At 35.4% G+C, this 13,126-nt stretch overlaps 1 protein-coding gene across 18 annotated transcripts in view; it reads left to right on the top strand.

Moving 5' to 3' along the window:
* The window catches only part of SYNE1 (spectrin repeat containing nuclear envelope protein 1), a 449,297-nt gene that overhangs the window by 338,522 nt on the left and 97,649 nt on the right, over positions 1–13,126 (top strand). For all 18 annotated transcript variants that reach the window (XM_049113743.1, XM_035708408.2, XM_049113741.1 and 15 more), the window contains 9 exons: positions 1,632–1,805; positions 2,708–2,839; positions 3,399–3,595; positions 4,274–4,406; positions 4,709–4,891; positions 6,088–6,237; positions 6,840–7,016; positions 7,677–7,832; positions 11,970–12,125. In XM_049113743.1, coding sequence (XP_048969700.1) covers positions 1,632–1,805; positions 2,708–2,839; positions 3,399–3,595; positions 4,274–4,406; positions 4,709–4,891; positions 6,088–6,237; positions 6,840–7,016; positions 7,677–7,832; positions 11,970–12,125 — 1,458 coding nt within the window. The remainder of the gene's footprint in view (positions 1–1,631; positions 1,806–2,707; positions 2,840–3,398; positions 3,596–4,273; positions 4,407–4,708; positions 4,892–6,087; positions 6,238–6,839; positions 7,017–7,676; positions 7,833–11,969; positions 12,126–13,126) is intronic.

The following is a 13,126-nucleotide window of genomic DNA, read 5'->3' as shown; positions in this document are numbered from 1 at the left end:
ATTGCCCTATCAATATGTGCCATAGCCAAGCTCAAGTTAGAAACCACACCTTCGTAAAGGAATGCCTATTTAATGTGCACACACAAACATTTTTAGACTACAGAAAGATTAGGTTTGCCAATTCAGAAACCCAAACTCCTAGACTGTAGGAATGTCATACATGGAAACTTTGAAAATCTCACTGGGTTGTAGATAGTTAACATTCTACCATTATGTAGCTCTGTAATGGCTTGTAAAGGTGAATTTTTTTTTTTTTTAGTTTTACTTCTTGCTATTTTTCCCAGAGATTTTTGTCCAAAACTTTGTGATTTATTAAAGCCTTATCATTTAGCTTTGAAAAGATTCCTTTAAAGTTCACAGCTGGTTTCCCTCAAATTTTGACAACAGAAATAAAATATCATACTGAGTTATTCCAGAGAGGAAGCTAGGATCAATGAGTATAAATAACAGAGGAGTAGGCCCAATAGGTAAAGCACTCTAAAAGGAATAGGCTGCCATTGAGCAGACAACTTTCCTGGCCATGAGAAGACCATACAACATCCAAGGCCATTAGGGGGAGATTGGGTTGTAAAAAGAGTATCAGTTTTTGGTGAATGTTGGACTAAATGACCTCCAAGTTCTCTTCCAACTTCAAGATTCTATGATACAATAATTGTCAGTTAAAAAAATGAAGATTCTGGCTTCTATTGACCAGACTATTTTGGGAGGGAGAGGTCTGCAGTGACCTTGAACATGTTCTATAGACTGAGTCATTCAGTGTCCTCATCCACCAAGTGGGAAATAAAACTACATACCTCAGAGAAGTGTTATGAGGATTAACTGCATTTGTCAGTAAAACACTGGTAGAGTTTCAGCATATCGTCTGTACTAAATATTGTTATCAATTTGCAAGTCTTCAGCTCTACCCACAGTGGAGAGAACAGGAAGTCGGATAATCCCTGTCTCCCTCCTCTGGGGCCTTCTACACATAGAAAATAACATTTGAAAACACATTTGTAGGACTGTCCAAGGCCTGTAATTCTGTTTTGTGTAGGTATAATGAAAGGGAAATTTAAAACTGTATAATACCCATTGGTACATGTCAAGTTATGCTTGGCAATGAATATTGGAGCACAACAAATGGGAACTTGGAAAAGTAGAGCTCAAACCCAACCATAGAGGAAGAAAAGTTGTGAATGTGTGGAATGAGGACATCTTAGGAAGTATGGAGTAAAGCCAGAGGCTGAAGATGAGGGACTGGGAGCTAATGTGTCCAGAGATAAGGAAGGCCAGTTTGCATGGTGGAATTAGTGAGAGTCTCCCAGATTGTACAGGGATAAGTCATTTAGAGAGCAGAGGGCTTTTTTTTTTTTTTTTTTTTTTTTTAGCAGCTGGTCACATCTGTTGTGGGGTTGGAGTATCTGCAGCACAGCCTGTGTAGGTGCACATGAATGGGGGGACGAGAGGCCAGTGAGGAGACTGGAGCCCTGTTTGGGCAGGAAGCCATGAATACCTATGTGAGGTGGGGGTGAGCAGGGATGGAAAGATGTTGCTCATGTACTGAATTCCATTAGCTTTCACATCTGAAGCAGCTTTTATTGTAGGTGGTATATGTGTGAGTTGCTGACCTCTCTCTATCTGAAAAATTGCAGGAATATTTTCAGGGCCTGGAATCTCATATGATCTTGACTGAAACACTCTTCAGAAAGATAATCAGCTTTGCAGTCCCACAGGAAACTCAGTTCCACACAGAACTGATGGCACAGGCTTCAGCTGTACTAAAACGGGCCCACAAGAGGGGTGTGGAGTTGGAGTACATTCTAGAGGTGAGACTGTTGACATAGCACCTTCCCTACAGCAAACTTAACCGCAAAACACACCATTAAGGCAAGACATATTTACCCAATTGACCTCATATAACTTTGGAATCCCCTCAGACTCAGCATCATGTTTTGCCTTGTCCCACTTGTATTTCCTATTTGTATTTGGATAAGAGCTATGCCATACCTTGAGTCAGCTAGATTCCCTGAATACTGACTTCAGGTAGAGCATGACCATGTTTGGGGTTTCGACAGTCACACTGAAAAACTGCCAACCTTTGCTTTACATTATTGAAAACGACTTCAAATAATTTTTACAAAGATTTTCCAGTTTCAAATAAAATAAAAATCAGAATTTCGTAGTGACTGGTTTGGGATTTCTCCTTATTAAAATGTCTACACCATATATTTATATTTCTTAAATGTCTGTTATAGCTTTTTTTATTTGTGAATGTAATGTATTTACTTCGCTTTAGTACATGAAGTAAACATATCCTTCCCTTTTACTTAAATCATACATTGTTACTGTGGTAATGATAAAACCATGCATATCAGGTGCCTACTGTGTTCCAGGTGCACTGCATCCAATTATTCTGCTAAATCCTCATGATGAACAAGATAGCTATTATCCTTTTGTTTTTTTAATACTGTAAATGAGGTTTAGAGAAGTTTAGTGACTTGCCCATATTCATCAGCTGGTTGGTTGCAGATACCAAAGCCTGTGCTTTTCAAGGTCACCATCTGATTACCTGCTTCAAAGCCATCCTTTGCTTCCCAGAGCATCTCAACACAAACATGTCCAACACAACTTTAAAGAGAATCTGTCAGATGCATATTTTGTACACAAAAAAGTACCACTGTTCCTTAATGAGGATTCTTTAGCTCACTGATTGATACTATGTTTGTAGACATGGTCTCATCTGGATGAAGACTATCAGGAGCTCAGCAGACAGCTGGAGGTGGTGGAAAGTAGCATCCCGAGTGTGGGGTTAGTGGAAGAAAGCGAGGACAGGCTCATCGACCGGATTGCACTTTACCAGGTCAGCGTCCAGTGGCATCTTGGTGTGAAAAGTACCCATATTTTCTTTTGAAACTTTCCCATGGTTTTAACAGGACTCTAAACAAACTTGCAATCAAATATTTTATTAAGCACTTTTACTTTTATTTGAAGCTACTGACATTGTTCAAAACAGATTTTAAGTGTTTTCTTTATAATAGAACATAAGAAAACTCTTTTTTCTTTTCTTTTTTTCTTTCTTTCTTTTTTTTTTAATGAGAGAGCTCTAAAACCAAGCATTTTATGTGGTATATACTGGTGTCACAATATCCTTAACTATAACTTGATAGTTTTAAATGTACCTGAAGTTACTACAAAGAAGAAGATGACAACGATGACGGATGACGACAATGACGACAATGGAGAAGATCTATACTTAGATATAGATGAGCTATCTCAAATTTTCTAATCTTACTTGGGTGCAAATATTTGAAGTCTGACTAATGGAGCAGAAACATTATGGACATCAGAGGAACTAGAATTCTTAAAGAGAAAAATTGTATCATCCAAACATTTAACCCACTATTTTTAATCATTTTTAGCACTTGAAATCCAGCCTTAATGAATACCAGCCCAAATTATATCAGGTATTAGATGATGGGAAACGACTGCTTATATCCATTAGCTGCTCAGATCTAGAAGGCCAGCTAAATCAACTTGGAGAACACTGGTTAAATAATACCAACAAAGTGTCTAAGGAACTTCACAGATTGGAAACAGTATTGAAACACTGGACCAGGTAATACAATGACTACTAGACATCATTTTAGATTAACGCTACAGAATCTTTATAAGGCTCCTGGGTATGGGACTTTAAAAAGACTTGATCCCTTTAGACACTATTCTCATATTTTAAAAAATAAAGGCAAAAACAAAGTCTCTAATTAGATTCTTATGTAATTGTATAAACATGTATTAGAAATAGGCAGGGAAGCAAGTGCCTGATACACTGTATCTTGGACCTTTGATCCTGCCTTGCCTTTTGACTGTATATGAGTGGTCACAGTAAAATCTTAGGAGAAATAGAAGGAAAGTGTGTTTGAGAAACTAAAGTTTCTCAAGGGCAGTAGGAAGTATGCAAGAAAGTGGAGGTTGATTTTACATAATGAAATACTCTATTTCAGTGCCACCTTTATTTCCAAGAACTTTTAATAGTCATCTAATATTTTATAAATAGCCTCAATGTGAAGGAGTAGGAGAAAGATATATGTATATTTTTACATTCAGCTTAGAAATGAGAAAGTTGAAACTTGCTTACAGTATAAATTTGAAGAGAAATTGACAGTGTGAATGCAAGACATTTATTCTCCCAAACCTGTTGCATCTCTTGTTTTAAAATTGGCATTGCTGAATAACATGGGTTAACAGAAGAGATGTATTGGATGTTTACTTAATAGGCTCATCAATATAATTGCAGATATCAAAGCGAATCTGCAGAACTTATTCACTGGTTGCAATCTGCAAAAGACAGGCTAGAATTTTGGACTCAACAATCTGTGACAGTCCCACAAGAACTGGAAATGGTCCGTGATCATCTAAATGCCTTCCTGGTAAGCCTAAGAATCTAAAGCACTTGATTCAGTTTTATATACTTAATAAGCCAAGCTATAGAGGGTATGTCAGTGTTAACTATGTATGGTCAATAATTGCCTCATCAAAGTAATTTTCAAGGAATGGCTTTGTTGTTGGCTTTCATTCAAGGCAATGGTCTGCTTGCTTTTGTTTTCCTCTGGAGTGCTTAACATAACTCTCAAGAGGTAAAGAAAAATTGTTTATGCAGTAAATGGTTCTCTTTCCTTAAATTAAAGGTCTGACCATTTAATCCTGGTTTGAACGTTGCTACTTCTTTTAGGAGTTTTCCAAAGAAGTGGATGCCAAATCTTCTCTGAAATCGTCTGTCCTCAGCACTGGAAATCAGCTTCTTCGATTAAAGAAAGTAGACACAGCTGCCCTACGTTCAGAGCTGTCACACATTGATAGCCAATGGACTGACCTGCTGACAAATATTCCAACTGTACAGGAAAAGCTCCATCAGGTATAAAAATAATCATAGGTTTAAATCATAATAATTGATTTAAGCAATATTAAATGAAAGGAGTATTAATCTGCTTTTACTTCCAAATTTAAATCAGCTTTGTCATGGACATCTTGACTTTTCTCTCTTGGATTGTTCTGCATACTAAAAGTGAACTGCTCTACAAAGCCATACCTACAGATTTCATATCTTCCAAGGAGTTCTTTACTCTGTGTGTGTGTGTGTGCGTGTAGTAGAACCTTCACCTGGCCTTATTTAAACTTTTTTGTTTTCTCATGAGTAAAACATGGGTGACACTTCCCTCATAAAGTGGGTAGTTATGAGGATTCAATCACACTATATAGAAAAGACCTATAATCTCACCTACCATAGAACAACTGGCATTCAATAAATGTAAGTACTTCCCTTATCTGGAAATACATTTCTCTCCCCTAGATCCCAGACAGTATATGTTTATCTCTCTTTGATATTCATCATTCTACCAGGTATAATACCTGTGTTTAATGCCTTCTTACCCTCCTAATCAGCAGCTATACACATCCAGGGGGCAGGAAACAGGTCACATCTATCTCTATATCTTTCTGCACCACATAGAAGTCCATAAATATTTTAAATTATTGCTTTTGTTTCTCCAAATCATTATAATAAGTATCTACAAAAATGTATGATAGATTAAGTAAGATTCAGAATTCTAAGTATATTTTAGTTAAAGAGTAAGAAAATTGGCTATGCTCTTAGGAATAAATATCAGAGTGCCAAAAATCTAGAAAATGATAGTTTGTAGTGTGGTATTTTTCTTTCTTCCTTTAACATTCCTGAGTCATAATACACAGAAATTTTTACAAGATAATTAATAAAATACATCTGTTGAATGTTTTGTAGTTAAGTTTTTTTAACTCATAAAACTAGCTATAAAATAAGAATAATATTTTCTTCTTACTGGTATTTTGATTAATTAGTTAATGTTTATACAATGTTTATAGTATCGGATGTCAAGTAAACATAAGATGACTATTATTGTTCAGTGTTTGCCTGATATTTAATTTCAAGTTTCTAATGAGGTTAAGATCCAAAGATGTCATTAGGAATCATTATCTCAGTTGGACATTAATAAATATTAATGTAGGGGTTTTAGGTTGGAAGAATTTTGGTTTGAATTTTAACACTTGTGTCTTATTCTGTCTCTTATTGGGCAGCTCCAAATGGATAAGCTGCCTTCCCGTCATGCCATTTCTGAAGTTATGACTTGGATTTCTCTTATGGAAAATGTTATTCAAAAGGATGAAGAGAATATACAAAATTCAGTAGGTTACAAGGCAATTCATGAATACCTTCAGAAATATAAGGTAATGGAACTTTTTTCTAACTTTTCATATTTTAAGATTCTTTTATCCAAAAGAACTCAAATTATGGACATCAGATTTTGGAGTATATGTTTCATACATAGTGACCAGAGAGGGGTACAAGGGTAAGGAAATTGCCTCCCTAGTTGTAGACCATAGAAAAGTTGTTGTACTAGGAATAATTTTGAATATGATTTTGTGTCATTTAAATAATCATAAAAATGTTATAATTTATAAACATGTTTAGTGAGATAATACAATTTATCCATTTCTACATCCTCTACCTAAAAATATATACATATATTTACATTCAGCACATTAATAAATTGAAAATCTTATAAATTCAAATTCGTATCAATATATTTATAAGTTCAAAATTTATAGATTCAGGATGATCATATATATATTCAACTTCTGATAATAATGAGTTATATAAATATATGCAGTTTGTGCCTCCTGGCTAAATCATGGAAATGATAAAATTCATCTTTTTTTTTTTTATAAAATTAATCTTAAGGTTACTTGAGGCTTTCCAATTCCTGATAAAATATAAGATATTTATATGCATAGCCTTGTTTTCTTATTTTTATCCCTTCACTTTTCAGGGTTTTAAGATAGATATTAACTGTAAACAGTTGACAGTTGATTTTGTGAATCAGTCTGTGCTACAAATCAGTAGTCAGGATGTGGAAAGTAAACGCAGTGATAAGACTGATTTTGCTGAACAACTTGGAGCCATGAATAAAAGTTGGCAAATCCTGCAGGGTCTAGTGACTGAGAAGGTAAGCCAAGTGGCCTCTGCTGTCCATATTTACATGAAAATGCCAAGAACAGTCACATTCTGTAAAGAAGACTCATTTCACAAGTTGTATAGCTACACAGGGCACATTGATATTTCTGCAGGGGACACCACTGAATCCTGTTGTTCCAAATATTTACTTTTTCATTATTTTCTCTTATATATCATCTACTCTTTACCTGTTAACATGTTGTTTTATTTTTTTAATTGCCTCATGGGGTGCCTGGGTGGCTCAGTCAGTTAAGTATCTGCCTTTGGCTCAGGTCATGATCCCACAGTCCCGGGATGGAGTCCATATCAGGCTCCCTGCTCCATGGAGAGCCTGCTTCTCCCTCTCCCTCTGCCTGCCACTCCCCCTGCTTATGCTCTCTTCTCCCTCTCTCTCTCTGTCAAATATATCAATAAAATCTTTTTTAAAAAGATGCTGCTTAACTTCTTTTGCCTTTCAAGTTGACTTTTTTACTTACTTATCAATACTAGTCACTGATTCACACTTTATAAGATTCATTTTTTAATCATATATCCAATAAACTATATTGTAAGAATTCTTAATTTAGAGGGAATAGCGGCTTGAGTAATTGGAGGAAATAGTGGCTTGAGTTTAAAATAAAATTGCACATTTCATTTCATTATGTTTGTTCAGATCCAGCTGTTGGAAGGCTTATTGGAATCTTGGTCAGAATATGAAAATAATGTACAAAGTCTGAAAACTTGGTATGAAACCCAGGAAAACAGACTAAAGCAACAGCATCGAATTGGAGATCAGGCTTCAGTTCAGAATGCAATGAAAGACTGTCAGGTAACTTGTCCAGGTGGCTGACATGCATAGGTCACAGTTTTATGACCCTGGGAGTTGAGAGTTAGATACTGAAAGAAGTTTTGTTCGGTAATGAGTTTTTCTGATTATATATGAGTTTGTAGAGTTTTTTGTTAACTATTATGTTCTTTCACCTATTTAAAAGAATTTGAAATTATGAGAATTTTGAGATACACTTGTAAGTAGAATGCTATGAACCCCTCTATACTGATCATCAGATTTAGTAATTATTAAGATTTTGACATATTTGCTTGAATTATTTTTAAATATTTTATAGTGAATCCCAGACATCATGTCATCTTATTTCTGCATACTACAATACACATCTCTAAGAAATGGACATTTTCTTATATAATCATAACGTCATTATCACCACAAAAATTTTAACGATAATCCCGTAGTATTATTCAGTGCTCAACTCATAATACTGTTTCCTCAGTTTTCTTTGAAATGTCTTTTTTTTTTCAGTTAATTTGCTCACATAAGGGTACAACAAGGTCCACATGCTACATTTGTTATTGGATCTCTTAAGCCTCTTTAATATTTCTTAATACAATTAACTTGCTGCAGAACCTGTAGACTGGCCTCAGGTTCTGGATGAGCCTTGGACTTCATTTAAGATGTTCTTTACCTTGCTCTTTTCCCCTCTGTATCTCCTGTAAAGGGAAGTTAGCACCAGAAACTTGATTTAATTCTGTTTTTAGCTCTGAGGAGCAGAGTACTTCACAGGTGACACCATTAATTTCTCCCATGTCCCATGGGAAGCATTCAGCAGCATATGCTTGTTCTACTATTAGAAGAATCTCTGGTTCAGGTGGAGTGAGCACACTCTAAATGTTTTCCAGTGACTTCAGAACACTTAACATTTGCTTAGGTATTCTTGTGAATTACAAAAGAAATATGAGTCATTACAGGTAATGCTATAGTAAAATTTTTAAATAATTCAATAACTTTTAATGTACAGATTAGATGTGACTATTCTCTGTAGTATTTCCAAAGAACAATTGAAGACTCAGCTATGAAATAGTTCTACAGAAACACTTTTCCCTAAATCTTGTTTTCATATTGTAGACTCCAAAAGGAAAGGCCTTTCATAATTATCTTCCTTCCAACAAGCATTTTTTTTTTTCCTGGGGGCACCTGAAAAGAGAGATATATTTAAGCTCTCAATCAAAGCTTTTCCATTCAGAAAAGGAAGAGCAGATGCTCTTGTGCCGGGCTGACAAGCTAATGGATTGTAATTTCCAGAGTACATAAAAATGACAAAGAAAATAATCATATAGAGAAATACCTTGAAATTTTATTTTTTAAATAAATTTATTTTTTATTGGTGTTCAATTTACCAACATACAGAATAACACCCAGTGCTTATCCTGTCAAGTGCCCCCCTCAGTGCCCGTCACCCATTCACCCCCACCCCCCGCCCTCCTCCTCTTCCACCACCCCTAGTTCGTTTTCCAGAGTTAGGAGTCTTTATGTTCTGTCTTGAAATTTAAAAAAAATGTTTCACATCAGAAGATGGGCATATAAAAGACTGAAGACCAAAATTATGCATCACCTAATCTTACTGCATTTCCAGTTTTCCAGGGGCCTGTAGTATTTCTAATTTGGGCCATCAATTTTGTATATCTAAATGTACAAAAAAATCCAGAATTTCACAATTTTCCTTTGAGGGATGAAAAGTCAGACCTCTTAAGCTTCTAAATTAAAATGTTTCCACCAAAGTTAAAAGATCATTTAAGTGTTAGCATTAGTAACATTACTGCTTCTTTGTTATATCATTGTGATAAACCTTACTGTTAAAAGTGAAACAATACATTAAATTTTCCTTTTTTCTACATTCTCTACTACTTTTTCTTACTATTTTTTCTTCTCTTTCCTGTACTTTTTTTCTGCCATTTTCTGTTTTGTTTCTTTTCATGACCATGTCTTCTATTTAACAGAGACAATACTATCGAAAATATAGCAGAAGCTTGGCCAAGTTTCACAGAAGGTCACACCAGGCGTCAGGAGGGAAAGCTTGAAATGTCGTTTAGAGAATTTCACACACAATGCCAATTAGATATTTCAAATTTAATCTTTCTTTATATTTTGAAACAAAGAACCGAATGAATGTAACCCACACAATTATTTTGGGGCATCACATAAAAATCACAACAGCTTAATGGCAGGTTCTATTTGGCAGTACCACAAACCTAGATAAAAATTTATTGTCATTTTTGAGAAATTGTTCCTCTGGACCAAAGTGTGAAATTCAAGCCAGCAGACTTAAATCGGTGACTGGATTTAAGCTTATTTTCTTTAAAACATCTTGAATATTTTCCCACTTTTTCAGAGGTGATTTATTAATTGAAACCAACATAAAAATAATATTTATGAATTAACTCAAGAATAATTTATTAGAGCAAAAAAATGTTAGGTTTGGCTTTTTTCTTCATTGATCAGAAACAATTATCTTTTAATTATTGAAAGGAAAGAAAAACACAATTTCATTTTGGACAAAGTATATATTTCAGTCAGTCTTGTTTCCTTCCTGGGTTTTGCTTTTATGCCAGCATAAGCATGCAGGCCATTTTAGAGATGTGTTTTTAAGTAATGGATCATTCATTTAATATTGCTCACTAAAAAAGTTACCATCTATGGATAAATAGGATAAATTTAATTTCAATGGCTGGATTTTAGAATTATATTAAAGACTTGTTGGAAGGATTATTTATGGTTAACCCTTTAAAAAAGTTGAGAGAGAAATCCTTAAATAGTAAAATTAATTATGTTTTCCATATTGCTTAAAGGACCTATGACTCTGGTAATCACCATATTCATTCTCTGATCAATTAAAGCTGTCAAAATATTGACAGAATTATGATGTAGAAATGAAAGCACAATATTAAAAATAAAAACAATCTCTTCAGGCTACTAATTGCATGAATTTTCAATTAATACATCAAGAAAAAAATAGCTTTATGATAATTAAGGAGAGAAAAATAAATAAATTAGTATTGACTCATGGCTGATGACCAAATAGCTGAATAGACTAATACTATCCTGCATTTGCCAAATTTTTAACAGCTTAGAAGACATTTCATGTATATTATTTAAGAATTTTCTTCACTTTAAACTCCAGTGCGTACAAATCTACGTATCTAGTTCTGGAGATATACTTCTGAACGTAAGCATGCAACCAGGCTTTAATATATGGCTTCTCACATCAGCCGCATCTGGAACTTACATCCTCTCCACAGGTCACATCTGGGGACTCGCTTCCAACACTGTGCTAGGAGTCAGTAGACCCAGCAGGCTTGGGTTCTAATCCCTTCTCCAGGCTTCACCAGCTCTATAATCCAAGACAGGTTATATGACTTGATCTCCCACTTATTCATCCATCCAAAATGAGCTTTCCAAAGTTTCAAATGACATTAAAATATAAACTAGGGTTATAATGTATGGTTAAGGCTGATCTCCTCAATGTTGCCTCATTGCATTTTCTTTTTTGAAGAATTCATACTGACTGTTATAAAAGCATATGCCCTCTAAAAATAGGATTTGATTCATGAAAAAAAAGCCTATAACCTTTCAGAATTATATAGAATCAGGGAAAAAGGAAGGCTAAAAGAGATTCTGATTTTCTGTCAGAAGAAAGAGACCCAGTAGAAGTTTTTAATTTAAAGAGGCACATCTTAATAGTAGCAGAAATGTAACTAAACTCAGATACCGAGAATACCATCCTTTTACATTTCATCCTGTGGCCTAGGACTATGTAACTTTTCCCACACCAAGATTCATGAATTTAAGAATATAAATCATGTTACCATTTCCCACATATATTTCTTTCCTTCTTACTTCCTGAAAAAAAATTACATGTTGCCTTGTCTTTATTAGGTAATCAAATTTTACTTTTTAAAAGTTATGCTAAAAAAAAAAGTTATGCTAATTTCTCTTAAAAGGCTGTTTTAAAAATTTAAATGTAGGAACAAGTATTGCTGTGGAGACCATCTCCCTAGAATGATAAATTTTTTGGATTAGCAAAAACTTGGGGGGATATGGGGCTGTAATAGCTCAATTTCAGTGTACAGAGTTCCACAATAGAACAATTTAAAATGACTATTTTTAATCTTTCAGGATCTAGAAGATTTGGTTAAAGCAAAAGAAAAAGAGGTAGAGAGAATTGAGCAGAGTGGACTTGCTTTGATTCAGAACAAGAAAGAAGAAGTCTCTGGCATTGTCATGAGCACGCTGCGGGAGCTGAACCAAACCTGGGCAAATTTAGACCACATGGTAATATTGCTTGCAGAGACCTGACTCCAAGGCTGTTTTGTGTCCAAACATGTCATGGTGTTTTGGTTTTCTGAAAATAACAGTAAATAGTTACAGAATTTCTACATGATCTCTTTATATTAGGTCTACTTCGTTAACCTCTTCCTTATTTTATTTAAGATTTTTATTTATTTATTTGAGAGAGAGACAACAAGGGGAAAGGCAGAGGAGGCCGACTCCTCACTGATGAGCAGGGAGCCTGATACAAGGCCCTGTCTCCCTACCTGGAAGATCATGATGTGAGCTGAAACCAATAGTTGAATACTTCCCTGATTTAGCCACCCAGACACCCCTATTAGACTTTTTTTTTAAGTCTAGCTTTGGATATTTCCTATAATAAACATTATTATGAACATTCTCTCTTGGCAATCTCATCCATTCCCACGTCTATAGGTACTGTCTAGGTACAGACAATTCTCAAATGTAAATCCCCAGCCTGGATTTCTCTCCTAGACTATAGATACAGACAGAGGCAGAGAGAGAAATTCAATTTATAGACAGCTCCTCTTGCATGACCAGTAGACACCTCAAACTCACATGCCCAAGCCAACATTTGTTCTTTCCCCACAAACCTATGCTTTCTGCCATCCCAGTTAATGACTGCTCTGCCTGGTTGCGTAGGCAAAAGCCAGAGTCATTCTTCACTCCTTTCTCTCATACCTCACATGTGATCCATCAGCAGTCTTGTCAGCTTTCTTTTCAGCACAAATCAAGAATCTTACCCTCCCCCCATCTCCATAGCCTACACTGGGGTATAAGTCAACATCACTGCCGGCCTTGATTTTTCCAGTGGCCTCCATGCCAGAGAGCTCCTGTTAAATGGAAACCAGGTCACACCACTCATCTGACCAAACCCTTCCCCTGCCCCCAGTAGCTTCTTGTCTTATTAAAAATGAGGCCAAAGCCTGGTGAGGGCCTGAAGGCCCTTAGGACCTGGCCTTCTATGGTCTCTCCAACGTATT

Source organism: Canis lupus, chromosome 1 (genome assembly GCF_003254725.2).
Source record: "Canis lupus dingo isolate Sandy chromosome 1, ASM325472v2, whole genome shotgun sequence".
Lineage (NCBI taxonomy): Eukaryota > Metazoa > Chordata > Mammalia > Carnivora > Canidae > Canis > Canis lupus.
This window is presented reverse-complemented; position numbering and strand designations above follow the sequence as displayed.